This window comes from Hydra vulgaris, chromosome 03 (assembly GCF_038396675.1).
Source record: "Hydra vulgaris chromosome 03, alternate assembly HydraT2T_AEP".
NCBI lineage: Eukaryota > Metazoa > Cnidaria > Hydrozoa > Anthoathecata > Hydridae > Hydra > Hydra vulgaris.
Genome location: NC_088922.1, coordinates 18,388,765 through 18,413,686, shown reverse-complemented (window position 1 = coordinate 18,413,686; position 24,922 = coordinate 18,388,765). Strand labels below are relative to the sequence as shown.

General features: G+C 27.4%; 1 protein-coding gene across 1 annotated transcript in view; it reads right to left on the bottom strand.

Annotated features, from left to right (window-relative positions):
* LOC136078521 (neurofilament heavy polypeptide-like) overlaps positions 1-24,922 on the bottom strand; it is a 70,398-nt gene that overhangs the window by 30,364 nt on the left and 15,112 nt on the right. Inside the window, exon 2 of the mRNA XM_065794297.1 lies at positions 1,004-1,061. Coding sequence (XP_065650369.1) covers positions 1,004-1,019 — 16 coding nt within the window. The 5' untranslated portion in view covers positions 1,020-1,061. The remainder of the gene's footprint in view (positions 1-1,003; positions 1,062-24,922) is intronic.

Genomic DNA, 24,922 nt, shown 5'->3' with positions numbered 1-24,922 from the left:
TTTTTTACAATATGTTTTAGATAATGATATTTTCAGAGATGATTGAAAAACATTTATCTAACTAAAATTATTTTTAAAAAATCTGAGTTTTTATTAAACTGAATGTGCAGGTTGCTGATTCGCTTGGAAAACTAAAGGCTAAAATATAGTTCAAAATACTGGTTGAAGTTAATGAGCATTTGCTTAAAAGCGCTTAGTCATTTTTCAAAAATTGAGTTTTTTTTTAACATTCAGGTTTTTCATTGAAAAAGGTTTTAACTATTTTAGTAATAATTAAAAAAATGTTTATCATCTTTATTAATTGGAAAATTTTTTCATATTTTTTCCTTAAGCAATACAAATGTAGAATAACAATCTTCGATTAGGCAAGATTACTTTTAAAATAAATTTATGCACCAATCAATAAGCTGTCATGGATGGGATGAAGATTTTTTTTTTTAATTTATTTTCATGAAAGTAAAACCCTAAAAACAAGTTTTTTAAAAATAAATATTATCTATATAAAAAATAAATATCTATGCTGATCTAAGTTTACTAAATTAATCAAGAAGGACAAATTTTTAGCCTGGGCATTCCGCACAGTGATGCTACCCACAAAAATCTTTAAACTGGAAAGAAACAGTGTTTTATCTTTAGAAAGTTTTTTCCCTTAAAAATTAATTTGAAATTTTGACAATCTGTCATGAGCATGATTTTGCATAGAAAGAAAGCTCGCAGTGGAAGAAAGTAGCTGAATGATAAATCAAAAAAAAAAAAAAACTATTTTTCGTAGTTAAAATAAAAAAAGGTAACTTAGAAAACAATAAATATAGAAAAATTAGAAAAACTAAAATCTCCCAAAATAATATCTTAATGTTTAAATTTTACAAAATATTTATTTATATACTTTCTTTTGAATTGTTTAATCAGAAATTAAAGCCCCTCAAAAATTGCACTTTTTTCAATAAAAATATGGTACAGAGCCACCTTAAATTGATTGCAATAAAAAAAAGTATTTTCTCACCTTCTAACATTTCCATGTCAATAATTTTGTTAATAACTTTTCCATGGATGCAGACAAGTAAAATAAAAGTAAAACAACCTTTAATCATTTTCTGTCTATTCACATAAAATTGGAATCTAAAAAATATTTTTGTTAAAAATATTTTGGTGACTCTTATTAAAAATAATAATAATAATAATAATAATAATAATAATAAAAATAATAATAATAATAATAATAATAATAATAATAATAACGAGAGTGGTTAATAAGCTGTAATGATAGGTTTTGAAAGGTCTGCTAGGTTAAACCAAATATACAGATTCCACTCAGCAATGATAAGTTTAACGAAACAGTTTAAACGTTCGCTACGGTAAGATTATATTGAAGTGTAAACTTTCCAGACAAAGGAATTATTTATACCTAATTTTCGGATTTATTTTATTGAAATGGGTGCTGTAGAAAAGGCAGTTTTTAATTTTGAAATAGGTTCCAACAATATTTAATTAAATAAATTACAGACAATAATAGTGTATAATAACTTATAAGCTTCAACCAAATTTTTGGTTTGTCTATAGTATTATTATTTAAAAGCTAACAAAAAAATGTTTTTGTTGTCATGTTAGCCAAGTCTCTAAGTCTATCTTTACCTAGACAAGATTAGTTAACAATTTTTTTTAGTAAGTAAATTACTTTAAGGTGATTAACATCTTTATCGCTTTAAAGTAATTTACATATTGTTTACATATTCTTAACATTTGTTATTGAACCTTGTATGTATATTTATATGCTATTGTGTATTTATGTTCGTGGCATCATTTCTAAAATGTTTTAAGTAATCTAAATGTTTATATATACTCTCTATAAAAATGTGTCCGAAATTTGGACCCCAAAATAATAGCGGAGATTCTCGACCCTAAAATTTTGAAGATTTTAGCAGATCCTTCAACTTGTATATAAACTTGGTGTTTGCATATATATGATTATAGTTACCCTTCAGGTTAATAGCTACCCCTCAAATTATTAAATGAATTCTAATTAAAGTATTTGCAATATGTCAAATAGGTCTATCATCGCCTCATGATTTGTCAATAAAGAGGGATTTTTTATACCTTTGTATATTCCAATATAAATTTAAATATTATTTTTTATGCCGATATAAATTTAAATATTACTTTTTATGCCAATATAAATTTAAATATTATACTATTATGTTATAAATATTATACTATTTTTTTTAAATAGAATAATAATGAATTATAACAAATAACATTTTTATCAAAAGAAATTCATAATCTTGTATTTATTAAAAAAAAATTATTTCATGAGTAAAATAAAATCAAAGTCAAAAAAGACTTCCCCTCCCCCTCTCACCCTTAAATAATTATTATAAAGTTAATAGTTAATTTTTACTTTCTTTTTCTTGATGATTGTAAAAACTTTTTTATCAAGGATTTGAAAAAAAATTCAATTTTTTTTTCAACTCCTTGATAAAAAAGTTAAGTTTAATTAAGTTTAGTTAAGTTTAGTTAACTGTTTGGTTTTTGTTAAGCTGCTTTTACTTTAATATTATTAAAATAAAGATATTTAAAAAAAGACTTTTTTTACATAAACATTTGGTTCAATGAATTTTTACATTGTAAGCAACCTTCTCACAATACCCAAATAAAAACAAGTGTAAAGTTCAAAATAAAGTAAAAAAAAAATTACATTCACAGTGGTCAGTAGAGAATGTCGAACATTATATTGTGAATACAACTGGTTTTGATGCTATATATCTTATTGCTTATGGTTTTGATTCTATATATAAAGTGTAGATATATATTAGATCTATATTAAAATATAGATATTAAAGTTTAGGTTAAATAAGTTTTTAATTAAAATTAGGTCAAATAACTGACAAACTCAATCTAAAATCTTAATGGTGTTTATTTTGAACCATGGAGTCGCTAACTTCGATGTGTATTATAAATCTCCATCCTGTTGAAAGATGAAGTTGCAAGACAAACTTTTTAACCTCAGTTTTTGTTTCATTATACCAGTAAAAACTCTTTTTTATGATTATTATTTAAGCAAAAGAACCTTAAAGCATCAAGATGTTTTTGTTTCATCTGACCATAACATTCAACATCATTGCTTGGGACCCCATTGCGAGTGTTCTTTAACCCAAAACGATCTTTTCTTTTGATTCTCTTCACATGAGAAGAGTTTTTGTAGAGGTAACTAGAAAACCTTGATTTTACTTTGAAGTCTTTTTCTCGGCAAATTATTGTTAGCATCAATTTAAATTTCCTAATGATGTTTTTTTTACTTAATGGTTTACTTTTCGTAAAGTAAACGTCACTACGGCTTAACATTTGCAATTTTAAAGCTATGTTCTATGTAAGCTATGTGCTATGTAAAGCTAAATTCCACTTTTATTCGAAGATCAAATTTTTGATTGACTCCTAAATTTCACTTTTTTAAATTGTGATTTTTATTATGAAGGATCAATTATCAAACTATTTTTTTTGTTTGACAAAAAATTAGTTTAAACTTTTATCCATTAATTAAAATTAAAATTTTTTTTTTCGCAATATAACTAACCCATACAACAAAAAAGTTGAAAAATGGGTTAGAAATGATTAATGATATTCATTTTTTCAGAACTATTGAATAATTTTTTTCTAAGCATAAGAATATAAATTTCTTATGATAAAAATGTTATTTAACACATTTCTCTTTAAAAAAAAAATGTTGCTGGGTAAAAAACTTAAGCTTACGTATGATGTATATATATATATTTCTTTTTTTTTCCTGATAGATATGTATTTTTAAATATTTTCTTTTTATGACTATGGGCGACAGTTTATATTTTTAAATACTATATATTTTTTAATCACGATATGTGTTTATGAACATATCTTTTTTGACTAATTGAGGGTATTTGTACTTTTAATTAATACATCTTCATTTTTTCTTTATTTGCATTTTTAAATATTATATCTTCTTTTTTACTATTTTTTTTTTCTAAATTTTTTACTTTATTTATTTACCATATTTTTCTATTATTATTATGATCCGAAAGGGCTCTATAAAAAGATTAGGTTGGTGTTTTGCCATCCAAATCTTCTTTGAGCTCCTGTCTGTTTATTATTTATATATTTGTAATTATATTTTATTTTTTGTGAAAGAGAATTGTAGTTTATATAAACAGCAAAATAAAAAAACTTGAAAGAAAAAAAAAGAGGCATGCCTAGTAACTTTAAGTCAAGCGTGTTTTTAACTTTTTTTTTTTAATAAAGATAAATCTAGTAATTTAATTTTATAGTATTATGTGCAAGCCTAAGCTTATAACTCAATTACTTTGTTTCAGTTATATGCTATAAGATTGGTAAAAAAACTGTTTATAGATAATCAATGTTAAATTATTCTATTAAATTTTTTGTCGCTATAACTATTATTTAAACATTAATAGGGATTTATAAAGCCATCTTATCAGTTTTTAAAAGTTACACGGTTTACTTGTTTTGGCACCTTCTAAACAAGATTAATTTGAGCTGTCTATAAAAATAGTTTTTTTAACATGCGTAATCTTAAATTAAAATCAAACTTAATAATCGACTAAAATGAATACAAAAGCTCCAAAAATAGTTCCAAGGAGCCGAAAATAATACGAGGCGCCGAAATAGTTTACATATTATGCACAGTTATTATGATGCTGACCAAAGAAAAAGTTCTCCAAGGAAAAAACGCCGGTTGTATCATTTAGGAATATATATCAAAAAAAAATTCTCTTTTTTTCTTGTCATTTTCTCACCTCTAATTCTATTCTACCATCATAAATTGCTTATTTATCTCTGCATGAAATATTACAGGATCTTTTAACAAAATTTTTCTAATTGGACGATGCGCAAAAACATAGAAAAAGTTTGTCTTTCCTTGCAAGCATTTGCTTTGTAAACCATTATACTTAGAGCTGACTTGTTCTAAAATGATGCCGAAACCAGTGAGTGACTTTAGTTATTATTATTTAGTTATTATATATAACTGTTATTTATATTGTAACTGTTATATATATATATATATATATATATATATATATATATATATATATATATATATATATATATATATATATATATATATATATATATATGTATATATATATATATATATATATGTATATATATATATATATATATATATATATATATATATATATATATATATATATATATATATATATATATATATATATATTATATATATATATATACAGGTACCGAAAAAAGTTTAGAACCACTGAACAATTTTGCGTAATTTCGTTATTTTTTCAATGCATGAAACTAATATTGAACTTTGATGATAAATTATATATATATATATATATATATATATATATATATATGACATGCTTTAATTAAAACCTAAAGGAATTTACACCGCATTCAATTGCATACACATTAAGCGATCAATAAACAAACAAAAAATTATCCAAAATATGATCCAAGATACACCATCAAGACAGTCAAACTTTCTCCAGGTGTCATGGTTTGGGCTTGCCTTGCATATTAGGGTGCAGGAAGTATAGAGTTTATTGAAAAGAACAAAAAAGTGAACAGCGCCCGATATGTTGACATCTTGTCACAAAACGCAAAATGTTCTTTGAAAAAGCTTCACTGTTCAATATTTCAGCAAGATAATGCCACTTGTCACACCTCTAAAATATCAAAAGCTTGGTTTGTAGACAACAAAATTTAAGTTCTTTCTTGGCCTGGAAATAGTCCGGATCTTAATCCGATTGAAAATTTGTGGAAATACATCAAAGATAATCTTGATAGAACCAAATGTACATCTACAGAATCTTTGTTGGATGAAATCAAACGAGTTTGGTGTCTGGAAGCTAATAAAGATCAGTGTTCAAAGTTGATTGAAAGTATGCCTAGAAGACTTCATCTGTTAATTAAAAACAAAGGATATCCATGTAAATATTGATATAAATATTTACATTGCTTTGTTTAAATGTATTTATTAAGAAGTTTAAATGTTTAAAATGTATTTATTTTCATTTGAATTCAATACATTTGTGTGTGTTTGTTTATTGATCGCTTTATGTGTATGCAATTGAATGCGGTGTAAATTCCTTTAGGTTTTTTATAAAAGCATGTCATATATATATATATATATATATATATAATTTATCATCAAAGTTCAATATTAGTTTCATACATTGAATAAATAATGAAATTACGCAAAATTGTTAAGTGGTTCTAAACTTTTTTCGGTACCTGTATATATATATATATATATATATATATATATATATATATATATATATATATATATATATATATATATATATATATATATATATATATATATATATATATATATAATATATATATATATATATATATATATATATATATATATATATATATATATATATATATATAATTATATATATATATATATATGTATATATATTATTATATTTAACTATTTGACTGTATATATATATTATGACTATGATATATATACATATATATATATATATATATATATATATATATATATATATATAATAGATATATATATATATATATATATATATATATATATATATATATATATATATATATATATATATATATGACTATATATATGACTATATATATGACTATATATATATATATATATATATATATATATATATATATATATATATATATATATATATATATATATATATATATATATATATATATATAATCTAGAGCATTATAGATTAATATTTTTATAGATGATAATTTCATTAAATTAAAAAATTCGATTTTAGAATACTCGGGTGACTAGCCCCCCCCCCTTTTTTTATTTCATAATTTTAACAAATAAATAGGGGAGAATGTGTATGAAAGACCCAGGTTTTGAAAGAGCCGATGCCATTATTTATAACTTACTGGCATCCGATCATGATTGTATTTTACTTTTTATGTGGAAACACTGGATACTTGTCACCCACAAAAAATTTACGGTTCTGCTAAAAAAATAGTGTCGTAAGAATGCACTAAAAATTTTGAAAATAAAAAGTAATTTTTGGTGGGTTTACTTATTTAGTTCTAAGATCAATTGTATTGTATTGTTTGATAAATAATATATGCTGCATTGCTATGTATATATTTGCCCTTCGTTTCCTAATATAATATTTGATTAAAGTATTGGTAAAAAATGTTAAACTTAAGATTATGTATTTAACCATAAAATTTTTTGAAAGAGCTATCTGTCTACGCTCTGAAGAAGCCGGCTTTTTTTACTTAAACTTAATAATTGTTTTGCGCTTTAATGACTTCATTTTTTTTCGTAACGCTTTACTGAGCATATTCTATTGAAATTGAAGTTGTAAATTGTTGAAAGAAATATTTGGACCTGGAGAAGGCTACAAATATGATTTATTAAATAAATGTTACTATTTAATGATTTTCAGCTATTTTTCTATGCAATTTTAAGCATTAAATTGTAATTGAATAATTTTAAATTAGTTTTTATTTTGTAGCATGTTTTTAATCTGACATTTTTTTAGATAATAAAATATAAAAACGATTATCTGTGTATTTTTGATTTTACTTTTTATTTAATATTTACATTTTTATAATGTAATAACATAGTTTTAACAAAGGAATAATAGTTCTTACTTGAAAATCATTTTTTAATTTTTTTAGTATGTCCAGTGGTCCACCTAGCAAACGTCTTAAACAGCAGTGTCTTAGTTTTGCTCGCATTTCTTCTTCAAATGTTAATGCTGCAGCCCTTTAAGTCAATGATACTGCCAACTTTGTGAGTGTCAGTATACCCCAACAATAAAATAGAATTGTTGAAGAAAGTTCATCATCTGCATTGGATAATGTTATAATTGTCAGTGTCTCTTCAGTTGACCCACTATGTGTGCAACAGCCATTAAATTTAGTTAGTTGCACTGACATTGCTTCAATTCTTGATGAAAATAGTCTTAGAAAAATGAGTGATTCAGAAAAAGTTAACATCTTGGACAATTTTTGGAAACCATCTGCTAATTTCATATTTGAAAAGGAGTGTTTCAGAATTGCTCAAGGTAAGACAAAAAGTATTTCTTTTCAATCAAAATGATTTGATAATTTCAAATGGTTGAAATACAGTAATCAAAATAGTTACAAAGGTGGATGGTGCATTGCCTGTGTATTATTCTTGAGAGTATCTGAAAAAGAGAAGTTGGGTGTTTTTGTTAAAACACCATTCTTAAACTACAACAAGTCTAAGGAGCTTCTAAATAGCCACGAATCAAAAGCATATCACCAAATGAGTATGAAACGGTTATCAACTACCAAGGCACACTTAGTAAATCCAGCACTGCGTATCGACTCAGCAATTAATTCAATGAATGTTGAAAATATGAAAAATAATCAAAGGGTGCTTCCAACATTTATTGAAGCCGTCATGTATTGTGCACGCCAACAAATTGCAAAATCCAGTTTTAAAGGAACACTTACTTAATGGACCGAAAAACGCACTATATACTAGCAAAACTATACAAAATGAGATAATCAACATTGCCACTAACTTGATTCGTGACTATTTTTGTAAGTGTCTAAAAGCTTGTCCACATTTTTCGATAATTACCGATGAGACAAACTCACATGGTCGAGAAATTATTTCGGTCAGTATTCGTGTTCTTGACACATTAAAAAAAAATCCTAAAAAGATGGAAGTTGTAATTCGATTGGTGGAGACTGAGAGAATCACATAAGAGTCTATTGCACTGTCTGTCAAAAATGCACTAGAAGAAGAAAGTATTAACATCAAAGATTGCAAAGGACAAGCATACGATACAGCGGCGTCTATGAGTTCAGACAGGAAAGGGGTATAAACTTTTGTTAAAAATGGGCACCATATGCAGACTATCAAGGATGTGTCCTTCACTCTCTAAATCTAACAATTTGCCATGGATGTGAGATCTCATCTATTAGAAATATGATATATTCCTGCCAACAACTGTTTTCATTTTTTGATGACTCACCAAAGCGACAACCCTTTCTCCAACGAGTTATTTCTGCTCAAGCGCCTGAATTAAAAAAGACAAAATTGAAGAACCTTTGCAAAACACGATGGCTTGAGCGTCACGGCACATTTAATACTATTAATGAACTTTACATTTACATTATTCACATTTTTGATGAAATTGTAACACCATCAGATGACATTGATCTCTATGATGATTTAGAACTAAAAAGTTGGAATTGGGATTCTGAGACTCGGTCAAAAGCCAATGGGTTACGAGACACATTTACTAATTACGACCACATTATTAATTTGTTGTGGCGAAGGAAGGTTTACAGCAAATGCAACCAATTGTATCATGTCTTCAGGGTGAGTTAATGGAGGTTTATCTGGCCTTCCAAAAAGTTTCGAAAATTTCTTCTTTTTATTCTACACTCCGCACAAATGCTGATGACTGGTTTTCTACCATTTATCTCAAAGCCAAGAAAATTGCGCAGTCTGTAAATTGTACTGAAGAAACTCCAATTCTTTGTAGTTGTCAAATCGACCGCTCAAATATACCTGCTACCTCACCTTTTGAGTACTACAAGCGTAATGTAGCCACTCCATTCCTCGACAAGGTTTCATCTGAGTTGGCAGCACGCTTTACAGAAAATAAGAGAGCAAATTATGAATTATGTTCTTTGATTCCAGAAGTTATCATCACCAAAGACAATGAAGAGATGGAAACATTGTCAAAGCAACAAGCGGATAAATGGTATGGAATTCTTCCAAACCCATTTGGTCTGAATAATGAGTTGCAGCGATGGAAACATTTACGTGGAGAGAACAATTTTTGTAGAATGACAATTATGCAACTACTTCAGCAACATGTTTTAGGAAACTTATTGACTTAAACACTTTGTAAAAGCTCAAGCTCATTTGATCTATAATCATGTCCAAATTAAGGACGTTTTTAAATTTTAGCTAAAACAATTTGAAGCAAACCAACTGAGTAAAACCTTGAAGAAGTTCAAAAAAAGACTTTAAAAGTTTAAAATTTTGTATCAACAAAAAAAAGTCTCTAAGAAATTATTTTAAAATACAAGCAGAAGAAATTGTATTAAACAAAAATAAATTTACATTTATCTTATTTCATTTAAAATCTAGGTTATAGATTGTCAAAAAGATTTTTTTTTAATATTTCAATTTACGTTTTACTAATTTGCCTTAACTACATTGACTAGCTGATAACTGCATGTTTTTAATAGATTAAAACATTGAAATTACCCTTTCCAAATTCCTTCCCCCTTCGATGTCGAATGTAGATTTTATAACGCAGGATAATTGAGATTCACAACATTAATTGAAGTACTATAATTTTTCAATGGTAAATTAAAATAGTGGTAAAAGAAAGAAAGGAAATTGTCAAATATTATTTTTATTTATATTCTTTATGCATTTATTTTAAACGAGATTTCATGGAAAGAATCAGAAACCTGAACATTTCTAACATTCTTTCCTAAACTGATTCCTAGTTGAACTGTTTCAGAAAGATGTATTGATTAGTGTTGTGGCATTATAAGTTTATTTTGTTTATCTAATTGTTGTATTTAAACTTATTAAGATTATAATTAATAAATCGTTCTCTTGCAGCCACCTATAAAACAAAAGCGAACTCGAGAACTTTACCAGTTCTCAACAAGTCTATTTGTTTTTAATTACATCTTATTTCTTTCTTTTATTTTCTTCTCTTTAAATAAGTCATATATAAATATATTTCATATAGGATTTACTATATTTATCATATATGATTTATCATATACAGGGCTGTACCAAGGGCGGGGCCGGCCGGGCCACGGCCTTAGGCGCCAAAATTGAGAGGGCGCAAATTTTAATAAATTAAAAAATAGCAATAATCAGTTTATGAAACAAATTTTCACGGCGTCGCTGCTGTTGATAAGAAAATTAATTAAAATTCCGCCTCTTGACACAAACTCCTAATTATTAAAGCTCATTTACTGAACAAAAGAGCGCCCTTTAACACTAACATATCTTTGATAACTTTTGAACATTCTATTATGAATCGAACCAAAAAATTATCTGGTGCTGAATTTAAGAAGAAAAGAAAACAGCGCCAAGAAAGTGACAAGAAACTACAAAACTGTTTCAAAAAGTGGTTGGTAACAAACTCAGCGGAAAAACAAATTATTTCAGAGGATATTTGTATTGAAGTTAATGACAATTCAACAGATCCTATAATTGACTTAAGTTCAGATTATCATTTGGTATTAATTGAAGAGGAGATTTTCATCAGCCAAAGTCAAGAAGAATTTTGCACAACTGATTCAGAACCGACAAGGGAAGAAGGAAATGCCCAGCTTTCAGACCCAGCTAAATTCGACGAGGATGAACTTCATTCAGAAATCTCAGAAATTCCAGTGGCCTCGGAAAAAAAATTTAAACACAGGGATCCAGCAACATGGCCTAAAATAATGGACAAAACAAGATGCTTTTTGATTAAGCATGAGCCAGAGTAAGACAGAAGAGAATTTTTCACAAACACGCTATGTGATTTTGACAACAGAATGCGACACTTCAGCTCAAAACAGTATGAAAAAATTTATTCCAATGGTGAAAAGTTTGTTCGCACTTGGCTGCAGTACAGCAACAAAAAAGATTCTTTATTTTGTTTTTGCTGTTTGTTATTTTCAACAACAAAAACCAACAATTTCTCAGAAATTTCAAAAGGGTTTTGTGACTGGAAAAAACTAAACCCAAGAATTCCTGAGCATAAAAACAATGAACAGCAAAGATGCTATTCTGATTGGAAAACTCTTGAAAAAAACCTTAAGGAAAGAAAGACCCTGGATTCTGATCTGCAGAGAGTTATCAGTGGAGAGATGAAAAAGTGGAGAGAGACATTTTGAAAGTGATTGTTGATGCAATTTTGTTCTGTGCCAAGAACAATCTTGCCCTTTGGGAAACAACAGAAGACATCGGTCAACAAAACAGTGGCATTTTTCTGAGCTTCATTGAGTTGATTACACTTTATTATCCTTTAGTGGCTGAACACATCGCGTCCGTTAAAGCAAACCACAGCATCCCATTTTTTCCTCGAATTCAAAATGAGCTGATTGAGTTACTTGGGCAGGAAGTCAGGAACGACATTTTGTCAAACATCGAAGAAGCTAAATACTACTCTGTTCGGTTTGACTGCACTCCAGATACCTCCCACAAAGAGCAGATGACTCAGATCATCAGGTATGTTCACATCAGTGATGAAACCTGCATAATTAAGAAAAGCTTTGTGGACTTCATTGAATCTCACCAAAAAACTGGAAAAGGTCTTGCAACAGAGATAACTGAAAAATTGGAGAAGGATGGTCTAAACATTTCCGATTACCGGGGCCAAGGCTATGACAATGGAGCCAATATGTCTAGAAAATAAAATGGTGTCAAAGCTCACATCCATTCTCTTAACGAGTCAGCAAGATTTGTTCCATGCGCAGCTCACACTTTAAATATTGTTGGTGTTCATGCTGTTGAGGTTTCCCCATTCATGATTACGTTTTTTGGAAAGGTTCACGCCATCTTTAACTTTTTTTCAAACTCCACGTTAAGATGGGAAAAACTGATAAAAACGTTGACCATCTCATTAAAGGGAAATAGTGACACAAGATGGTCTACCAAAAAAGAAGCAATTACACCATTGCACAGACAAATCAAAGATGTTCTTCAAGTTTTGGAATCCATTATCCACAATCCCATGACAAATGCTGTCACAGTTAGCAATGAAAAAGAACTTCTCATTCAAATTGATTTCAGTTTTTTGTGTTTGATATCCAATCTGGTGTCAAATTCTTTCTCTAATTGACCGGGAAAACAAACTACTTCAGTCAAAAACCATTTCAATTGACATTGCCTTAAAAAAAATGAAATGGTTGAAGACTTTCATTCAGAATTTTTGAGATGTTGGGGTGGACAACATTATCAAAGATGCCACAGAAAAAGCTAGCCAGAGCGGCATTGATGGTGGCTTTTTAATCAAGAAGAAGCACAAAATGAAGCGGATGGCACTTTATGAAGCTGAAGATGACTCTCATCTTCACACAGCAGAAACAGAATTTGGATCTCAGTGCAACCTTGTATTTGACAGCATTATTACACAAATTGAGTGGCGGTTTGGGGCTATGTCTGCTGTATACTCTGATTTTGACTTCCTCAGTGGGTATTCACTCTCTAAAAGTTCAGTGTATGAACTCAAGAAAAAAGCCGCAAATTTATCTCAAACTTACAAGGTGGATTTAGATTATTCCGATTTCCAATCAGAAATGGCAAGCTTTAAAGATCAAGCTGCCGCAAAGATGGACAACTTTGAAAAATCTAGCCCGATCGACATTTTGCAGCTCATTCATAAATATTCTTTGACCAATGCTTATTCGCATTTTGCTATTCGCATCTTCCTCACCATACCAGTCACAGTTGCTACGTGTGAAAGAAGTTTCAGTAAACTTAAGCTTTTAAAAAACTATATGAGGTCAACAATGGGCCAAGAACACTTGTCTAGTTTGGCTATAATTTCAATTGAAAATGAAGTGGCAAACATCATTGATTTTGATGATGTCATTAATGAATTTGCCTCAAGAAAAGCCAGAAAAGTGACATTGAACTAAAGTTTGTGCAACCTTAATGACAAATTTTACTTATAACTTGATGTGATAAATTTTGTGATCATTAAATCATTTTTTTCGTTTAAATTTCTTCTTTTTTTTTGGAGGAGGGGGGGGGGGTGGCGCAATTTTCTTTTCTTGCCCGAAGCGTAAAATTGGCTCGGTACTGCCCTGATCATATATGATTTAGGTAAATCATATAAGTTTTTTATTTTGTTAGAGAGTGGCCAATTTAGATTTATGAGTACTTTCTCATGCAGTGTTGGCTTATATAGAATAGCTTTGCATGAGCGAGAAGTACAAAAGCTTAGGGTCTTAGGAAGCTTAAGGGTTTTTTGAGGCAGTTTAGAGCTAGCATTGCAGATTATCCCAAAGTTTTTTTAAATTTTGGTGTTTAACATGTTTATATGCGTTTTCCCTATAATGTTATCATTGATAAGTACCCTTAAAAATTTGAAAAAAATTGATAAATACCCCTAAAAATGGGGTTCTCTCGATTTCTTTATTATCTATTTTTAGCAAAGATAATAAAAGGGGTAATTTTTTTGTCTGGAATGAAAAAGGATAAATTTGGTTTTTTTCTGTGTTTAGTGATAACTTATTGAGCTTAAACTAATCGCTTAGTTTTTCAAATTCAATATTTGGAGTTTTAAAGAGTTTTGTAATAGATGTAAATGTAGAAAATAAGTTAGTATCATTGGCAAACATAATGACATCTAGTATACTGGAGGTATTTGGAAGATCATTAATGTATACTAGGAATAAGAGGGGTACTATAATGGAACCTTGGAAGACACCACACTTTATTTTGAGTAATTCTAATGATATTTTTTTATAGGTATATATGAATTGTCTGTCTGTTCATTAGAAAACTTTTAAACCAATTTAAGGCGACACTTTTTATTCCATATTTTTCAATTTTTTTAAGTAGAATTAAATGATCTACGGTATCAAATGCCTTTGATAAATCAAAAAAGTTTTTTTGAAAAGTTTTTTCAATTTCTTCCTCTTTATAGTTTAGTCCGTTGAAGTTTAAACTACTATGTTGCTTTGTAATATATGTCTCAAAAGAGTTATACGGACATTGAATTTTAGAAGCTATGTTAGGGCCAATGTTTGCAAAGAAACTGTTGAAGTTTGCTGCGACGAAGGGTTCGTCGTTATATTCTGTTTCATTAACGACAAATCTATCAGGTAAACTATTTGATTATGTATAGTTTTTACCAATTGTTTCTTTCAATATGTTCCAATCAATTGGTTTTTTGAAGTTGTTTAGAATACTAGATTTTTTTTGAATTTTTCTTAATTTTTTCAAATAAATGTTTGTATTCTTTATATAGAGAGGTTTTCTTCATTTCTATTTTTTAAACATGTAATGTAGTGTTTTTGATGACTTTCCAATTTTCTTAATAGTACATGGGTAATTCAAGTATTTTGTTTCTATTTCTTTTTTTTTGTTAAGAAGTGTTTATTGTAATATTTTAGGAAAATATCTATGAAAATATTGTATGCAGTCTTTGTATGTCCAAGGTTACATATCTTAATATATCTTATCCCAACTTTCGGCCGAGTCTTTAAAATATTGAATAAAAGAATGATTGATTTTTCTTTTATTGATTTTGGTTTTAGAATTGCAGATCGTTTATGCATCTTGTGGGAATTAAGAATAGATAGGAAAATGGTCAGATTTATCTGTTTAGATAATTCTTGCTTTTAAGGAAGTTTCTAGATATGATTTTATCAATATATATTGTCAGAGACAGAAAATGGGGTTACCAGAGTGAATCTGTTAATGATTGAAAGGATATTTATATGGAACATATTATCAAAAAAAAAAAAAAAAAGTTGGGTTATAGCATTTTCTTTGTAGTTTAGACAATTTATGTTGAAATCCCCAATACAAAAAAAAAATTTTCCTCTTTTTTTATTTTCAGAAAAATTTCTTAAAGATAGTTTAAAATCTTAATTATTTTACCATCGGGCGGTTGATACCAGATGGAAACATTATTGATTTCTTATTGGTTATCTCAATTGTAAAAACTTCGCTATCGGCATCAGAGATTGAGAGGTCCTTTCTTTTTTAAATCGATTGATCATTCTGCATGTATATTACAATCCCCTTTTGTTTACTTTTTAATTTTTTAGATTTGATTTAAAGTTTTTTTATTTTTTATTATTATTTATTCATCTTGTATTTTATTATTATAAATATGTTATTGAACTTGTTCAACTTGTCCATTTTTAAGTAAAACAAAAATAAGTATTCTTTTTAAGTAAAACCAGAACCACAATCAAAACAAATTACAATAAGTATTCTTTTTAAGTAAAACCAGAACCACAATCAAAACAAATTACAATAAGTATTCTTTTTAAGTAAAACTACTAGGTATTCTTATTAGTAAAAAACTTAAAAAAAATATTTCATTAAAAAACAGTCAAGAACATTGGAATCGGTTTGAACTTAATGCTTGGAACAACAAAATCATTCAATTAAAAGTTGAGTAGAGTATTTCTGAAAGGTTTCTCTAAAGCAAGATTAAAAGTTGAGTGGGATATTTCTGTGAGGTTTCATCGAAGAATAAAAATATATAAAAAGATGTTTTGTGTTTTTACAAATAAAAAGTAAAACTTATTGTAAATTTTATATTAAGTTTATCAACATATAACGCTTTACACTACTTTGTTCATCAAATATAAAACCCTGCTTTGCAATCCTGCAAGCACGTTTTTACTTACTATAGCTTTCTTTTTTTAATTTACTATTCGATCCAGCAAGAATAGATTCTATGAATGAACAAAAAGTATTTTTTCAAAGATGCAACATTAAGGAATGGGTTATTTTTATACAACCGTACTTTTTGAAATTTTAATTTCAAATAAATTTAATTGAAGCAATTAAAAAAAAAAATTCAGTTGTTACGGACAGAAAAAAAAGTTTAAGTTAAAATACTAGTACAATTATTCTAAATAAAATAGTTTTTTTTGAATGTAGATCGACTCGTTTTTTCAAACAGTTTATTTTTCAAAAAAAAAAGAAAAGTTTTATGCTTCACTGTGAACCAGAGTGACCGACAGGGTAAGTTGTTAGCCAGGTCTAATTTTTCTTTTCCAATAGTTATATATGCATTAGTAAACAACATAAAATTCTTGCACCCTAAAGCATTGCAAGAAGAGAACTCTTAGCTAGATAAATAATAACTACAGCAACTATAGAATTTTTATAGACCATATGTTCCAAAAGTTTGTAGAAATTCTATAAAACTTTTATTCCTGGGCAGTTTACATCAAAACAATTTTTTTTTAATTTTTTTTTTATTTTTTAATTTTATTTTGCTTTTTACTATTACTATTTACAATGAGAAAAATCGTTTACATATATAATAAATTGCCGGAGCAAGAAGAAGACAGTATGTCTTCTTCTTGCTCCGGCCTTACTGTCTTATCACTTGCTTACTGTCTTATCACCGAGCCCCGTTAACATTGAAGCCGTCAGTTAATATTACAATTTAAAAACTTTAAACATAAAAGTATATATATATATATATATATATATATATATATATATATATATATATATATATTTCTACAAAGATATTATAAAACTTATAATAAGATATTAAAACAGCATAAGTTTTCAATAACAACATATTTAAATGAAAAATAAAAGTCAGAAGATCCAAAAAAAAAATAAGTCATGACTTTTTCACAAAAAAAACAAACAAAAAAAGGAGATGAGAACCTATTCAGTTTATATATTTTTTTATTATTTTATAATCAAATTTTAGAATAAATATTTTAGATCGAAATTTTTTCCTAGTAAGAAACGTTTACATACTAATTTTGAATTGTTCAAAAGATATGTTTTGAAGAATGTTATTTTTATTAATTTTTTGAAAAAATTCATTCCATAGAAATGCTCCACGATATTGAATTTGGAATGAACTGAGTTTGAAATAGAATCTTTGAACTACAAAATTATCATTTGAAAAATTTGTGGGGTACTTATGAGAAATTTTAGTAAAGTAAGAGTGAAATATATTAGGCGACAAACCATGTTTAGATTTAAACATGAACAGCATAACTTGATATATGTTAAGTTTATAAACATTGAGTGCATTAAGTTCCATTAAGAAAGGCTCTCCATGAGCAGTTTTCTTAACGCCAAAAATAATTTTGCATGCAATTTTTTGTTTACTATAAATTTTTTTAAGCTTTCCATAGTTGCTACTTCCCCATGCAATATTGCAATAGGATAGATAACTATGGATAAATGAAAAATATATAATTTTTAAAGACTTGATATTAGGAAATGGTTTAACTCTATATAGAGTATAAATATTTTTGGAAATTTTATTTTCAATAGATTTAATATGAGATTTCCATGATATATTTTCATCTAATATTATTCCCAGGAAGTTTACAATTGATTCTCTTTTAATAACTGAATTATTCATATAGAGATTGGGTAATTTTAGAGGAAGGTGATCACTCTTACTAGGTTTATGAAACAACAAAAATTTAGTTTTCAGTACATTTAATGAAAGTTTATTACAAATAATCCAATCATTAACTTTTATTAGTTCTTCATTAAATATTTTAAAAAGATCTTTTATATTTTTATTTGAGTAAAAAAGATTAGAGTCGTCAGCAAACAAAATAAGATTTAAAGTCTTTGAAGCTAAATATAAATCGTTAATGTACAACAAGAATAATAGTGGTCCTAGGATGGATCCCTGGGGAACACCACAAGTTATAACTTTGTTTCCTGTTTCATTTTTTTTATACACTATGTATAGTTTCCTGTTTGACAGGTAATTTTTAAACCAGAGTAGGTTATTGTTTAATACGCCATAGAGTTCTAGTTTTTCTATAAGTATGTTATGGTCAACTGTGTCAAATGCTTTTGACAGATCAATAAAAATTAATTAAACTATATATATATATATATATATATATATATATATATATATATATATATATATATATATATATATATATATATATATATATATATATATATATATATATATATATATATATATATATATATATATATATACATATATATATTTATATATACACAAAGGGAGCAGGGGAAAAACAGGGAATGTCAGTTTTTGAAAATCTTGAGATTTTTTTATTAACATGTTGTGCAAATCGTAAACTACCTTCAGTGTTAAATTTGAAGCAAATAAATAAAAATTAATGGTCTAATTTAGTGATAAGGAAAGGAAAAAACATAACGTAACTGTATATAACGTATGTATATACAGGCCCGAAGGAACAAAAATTATATGAAGGAGGGGGAGGCCCAGTGAAAAATAAAACCGCGTCCCACATGGGTTCTGCGTGGGTTCCGTGTGGGATTGATGGGATTTACGTGGGACGGGTTTTCCCATGTGGTATCCGTATGGAAATTTGTCACCTTAAACCCATTTGGGTAATCCCACATGGGTTACATGTGGGAACCATATGGTATTTACACACATGGGAAATCCCACGTGGGTTTCCTGTGGGATTTGCATGGGAATTAATTTGAAAGCTGGAAACTAAAAAAAAACTTTTTAAAAAAACTAAAAATTTTTTTTTTAAATCGACATTGCATTGCGTTACGTTTATATTGTGTGAAAGTATTTTATAATAATATAGAGAATGGCAAGCAAGTATGTAAGTACCACGAATAATGTTTATCTTTCTTTATAGAAATAAGATTAAGATTTGTGCAAATAGACGTATTATCAGGATAATATAATAGTTATTTGAATATAGATCTTGAGTAAATTATTTGCAAACAATTAACTGATGCAAGTTGAAATGTTGTCAAAAACCAATCTTGCATGCATGGAACACTGCAGTGTCCCATAAAGAAATGCGGGTTTGAAAGTCAAAGAATTCCCAATTTTCTTTATTAAAAAAAAACAAAAATAGGATGGAGATGGGTTTCTGTAACTTTTTTTATGCTCCAAAACTTTTAACTTTAGATATAATAAGGTCCTTAAGACTCGAGGGACTTACGAACTACATTGAGGAATAAAAACAGGATATTTGCAGAAACTTTTCAATTTTTAATCTGGAGTACCACAGTGTTATTGGGAATAAAGCCTCTGGGTCCAGTTTTCAAAGTAATATGATCTAAAGCAATGTTTAAATAAAATAATATGCTTTAAAATGCATATAGTTATACATATAACTCCTGATATTTAACTATATGTATAACTAGTTATTTTTTAAGGTTATGCTTAAACAAATTAGTACCAATTAATTCAAATTCAAGATTTAGTTAAAGTTAAAGTTCGTATTGATTCATTGTTTTTGTTAATTTTCTATTTATTTGTTCAAATTTATCAGTTACTTCTATTTTTTACTACAGTAATAATGTTTATCATTGTTGAACGTGATTTTATCAGTAACTTAATTTTATTTTCAACATATTTTGACAACACCCTTTTTATTTTAAATGATGACAGCTTTACTTTTCTATTGATGTTAAATTTATTACGTTTCAACATTAAAACAATAAAATTGATACAAAATTTCACTTTAAAACGAATACCATTAACATTGTGATGATAATAGCAATAGGAAACTAGTATTTATGTATTATTATTATACTCTAAATAAATAGTTTTTTAATTCATTTTATAAAATAGAGACTGACAACTGATAATTAATGGAAATAAATACAAATTATAAAAATCATGTAAACTTCATTTATTATTTCTAAATACTATATTAATGTTAGTCTACAAAGTTAAAATCAATTTAGAGCATTGTTATTAGTTCTTTTGCGATTCGCACTTCCACTTCTGTCTCACAAATTTATAAAATAGGCGGTCAAAGCTTGCTCAATAAGTAGGTTCTCAGCATAACAATGCTTTTTTCTTACACTTTCTAAAGAGAAATATGGCAAATTGATTACTTATTTTCAAATCATAGGGTCATCTATGCATAATGATGTCAGATGATGACCCGGTTTATTGAATACCTTCACCCTTTATCAAACTCAGTCAATTTTTTGCCATCTCCCATTGAAAATAATGTCAGTTTTTGTTATCATATTATGATGGTATATCTGAATTGTTAATATAACATTAAAAATGCATATACCATCAATTTTTTCTGGTTCAATTATACATTTATTCTCAACAGTACTAAAAGCAAAAAAAAAAAAAATATAAATTGTTCTTTCAGATAAGCAAGCTAATTTCTGAATTTAAATTGTTTTTCCTATGATCCTCTACAGTTTTAAGCAACATAAGCAAGAAGTTTTTAGACCACATTGTTAGTGTAAATACCTCTAAAACCTGCTCATAGCTAGCATAAATTGTTTTACTTTTTTTTTAAATAAAATATTTTACTTTATTTTTAATTCAATTTTTAATTCAAAATTCAATTCTTAACATCCCCTCCCCATTGTCAATTATTGTTAAACTCACACTGCCCCTCTATCTACTGGCATCATTTAAGGATGATCCCATAGCCTAAATACTATATATATATATATATATATATATATATATATATATATTATATATATATATATATATATATATATATATATATATTATTTTTACTTTATTTACAACACCATTTGATATACAATAAACCCTTACAATGCTTACAATAATTCAGTTAAAATTCAATCTGAGTTATTGAAACGTAATAAATTTAACACCAATAGAAAAGCTGTCATCATTTAAAATGTAAAGGGTGTTGTCAAAATATGTTGAAAGTAAAATTAAGTTACTAATAAAATCACGTTCAACAATGATAAAAATTCTTACTGTTGTAAGAATTAGTACTAGTTAACAAATTTGAACAAATAAATATAAAATAGTGAAAAAATAATGAACAAATAAGAACTTGAACTTGAACTAAATCTTGAATTTGAATTATTTGGTACTAATTTGTTCAAGGATAACCTTAAAAAATAAGTTATATATAATAAATTTTATGTATAACTAGTTATACATATAGTTAACTATCAGGAGTTATATGTATAACTGCATGCATTTTAAAGCATTTTATTTAATTTATATATTACTTTAGATCATATTACTTTGAATACTGAAGCCAGCGACTTTATTCCCATTTACACTGTGGTACTCCAGATTAAAAATTGAAAAGTTTCTGTAAATATCCTGTTTTTGTTCCTCAATTTACTTCGCAAGTCCCTTAAGTTTTATGAACCTTATTATATATAAAGTTAAAAGTTTTGGAGCCTGAAAAAAGTTACAAAAACCTCCCTATCTCCCCTCTATTTTAATTTTTTTTTAAATAAAGAAAATTTGACTTTCAAACCAGCATTTCTTTGTGGGACACTGCAGTGTCCCATGCATGCATGCTTGGTTTTTGACAACATTTGAACTTGCATCAGTCAATTGTTTGCAGATAATATACTCAAGAACTAGGCAGATAATATACTCAAGATAGGCAGATAATATACTCAAGGTTGCAGATAATATACTCAAGAACCTATATTCAAATATCATATGAACATGTTAAAGAATGTTCATATGATATTTGAACATCACAAATTTAATAATATTGTTGTGATATGTTATATAAATAATACCATAATAGATTATGATATGAAAATAAGATAGGATATGAAGGCAATGATCAAAGAATAAATTTACTTATAGAAATTTGATGTTTGTTTATTAGTTTCAGAATATTATATCATGTGTGACCACGGCCTTCTATAATAACAGGCCTTGACATCGCGCAAAAAAGTTGTTAAACTGAAGGCCAATTCCTAATACTGTGTTTACATTGATGAACTTATATTTGACGATATTCAATCTTTGTTAAGTGATAATAAAGATGTTATTGTTTTCTAGCTTAATAAAAAAAGTTTACACATACAATCAAAAATGTACAAACTTGGTGTTCCATTATTTATTTTAGTAATTTCCATTTAATATTCATTTGTAGCTAACCATAATGGCACAACTTGTAATATTTCATCTTTAGCTGTAAACAAATTAAAGTTAATAAAAACAAAATCAGCTTTATTTGAAGCAGTTAGTTTTTTAAAAAATAAAGAAAGTTCGCTTTAGTCAAATATTCTATTCGAACACCTTAATGGTATGAGAAAAGTTAATGTTGGTGAAGTTTTATATACTTCAGATATTATATGTAGAGCATATTAGTATTTTGCTATGCGACAAAGTTTATATGATTGTGTATTGACTACAAGTTGCTAAGTATAAGGACTTTAACACGATTGACTTCAAAAATAAGCTCAATGGAGGACCTAAGTTTCATAAATAGTATTTTTATGAATTTAAATCCATTGAAAAGAACTTCCATACTACTAATTGATGAGGTCTATGTCAAAGCTTCATTACTTTACCAAAGAGGTGCTTTGTTTGGTCAAGCAGTAAACTACCCTGAAAAGTTAGCTAAAACAATTTTATCATTTATGATTAAATGTCTTTTTGGAGGTCCAGAATTTATATGTAGAGCTTAACCTGTTGCAAATCTTTCCTCTGAATTTTAGTTTGCTCAATGTCAACAAGTTGTTGATACGATAAATAATATTGAAAATACTAAGACACTGGTAATAATTACTGATGGTTACGGTGTAAATCAAAGATTTTTTGGAATGTTTAAAACAGTTGATAGTAAACCATGGTTAACAACATCAGGTATATATTTATTGTATGATTATGTGCTTCTCATAAAATCTATACGAAACAATTGGTTGACAGAAAAGACTGACGAACTTCAATTTTTGAAGAGATTGAAAATAAAGCATTTGAAGGTACTGCTGTATTTATTAAAAAAATATTTTTTTTCGAATGTTGTTAATGTCAAAGCACCTGGTGTTGGCATTCGGTTTAAAAATGAATTATGCGGAGAAATCCACTCAGCTGGTGATCAATAGTTACAACTGCTACGAGATATTGCTGAACTGTCAAATTTTATGAAACCTAAAGCAAAACAGCTTACGCTAGATACTAGCAATGCAATAGCGCATTCATGTTATGGCTTTATTGATCTCATAGAAACTTTGTTGAGTAATGGAGCTAAGTATGTCTTATTAGGTTGGTTTTCAACAGATCCACTTGAAAAAGCTTTTTCTAAGCTTCGACAGGGATTTGGAAGTACTTACTTTATAAACGCTAAATCTGTAATTGAAAAAATTAATATTCAACATACTAAATTGATATTACAACTTGACATTCCTGTTGATGGTATCGATAGTCATACTTGTGACATATGTTTTAGAGATATTTCTACTGATGAAAAAGAACTTCTGGATAATATACATGATCTTGAAAGCTCAGTTAATAAATCTACATTAGTGGCTATATTTTAAATAGCCAGCTATGTAAACTATAGCCACTAATGTAGATGTGGCTATGTGCAAAAAAGCGAAATAAAAATTTATGATGATTCTACCAATTATTATTATAAATATGGAAGTTATCTGTATAGCCTAAACAGAGGCGGACTTGAAATTCCTTCTGATACTCTTGTCCAATGATCAATATTTTGCTTTTTTTTTTTTCAAGGTGCTACTGACCCTTTATGCAGAACATTTTGTGTTACTCAGTTTCAGTTCATTGCTGCTAAATATAAATTTAAAATCACAAAAAAACAATGCAGAGTATATTCTAATATTCTGCTAAAGACTTACTCACTAATTACCATTCCCAAAATACTAAAGCTATCATTATTTTTTTGCTTGAATCAACTTTTGTTGGTGATTTTTATTGTTACCATTTTTAGCAAAAAAAATTAAAAATACAGTTATCTTTCTAATATATAGATATTTGTTATGGTTTTGCTTGTTATTGATACTATTCAATATTATATAAATATTCCTAATGAAATTTGAAATACGAATAATATGATTATTTTTTAACAATTTTTTGGTTTTCTTTTTATATTTCCGTCTTTACTAGAGATTATTATTAGAAAACATAGACTGCCATTACACCCTACCTAATATAAAAATATATCAATATAAGTAAAAGTGAAAGTTTAATCGGCCTTCAGTTTTTACGGCACTTTGCGCGATGTCAAGGCCTGTTATTATAGAAGGCCGTGTGTGTGACGAAAAAGTAAAGATACTTTTGCATCCAGTGGCTATTGCACCCAACGTCTACATCATTGAAAAAGTAGGTTTTTACATTTTTGTTTTTTTGTTTAACCACTTATCCTAATTGATCACTTTTTTTCAGGATTCTCCTCATGGGTTCAAGCTCATTACGCATATGTGTTCAATTATCCATAATACGTTAGTCATTGTTAGTAATAAATT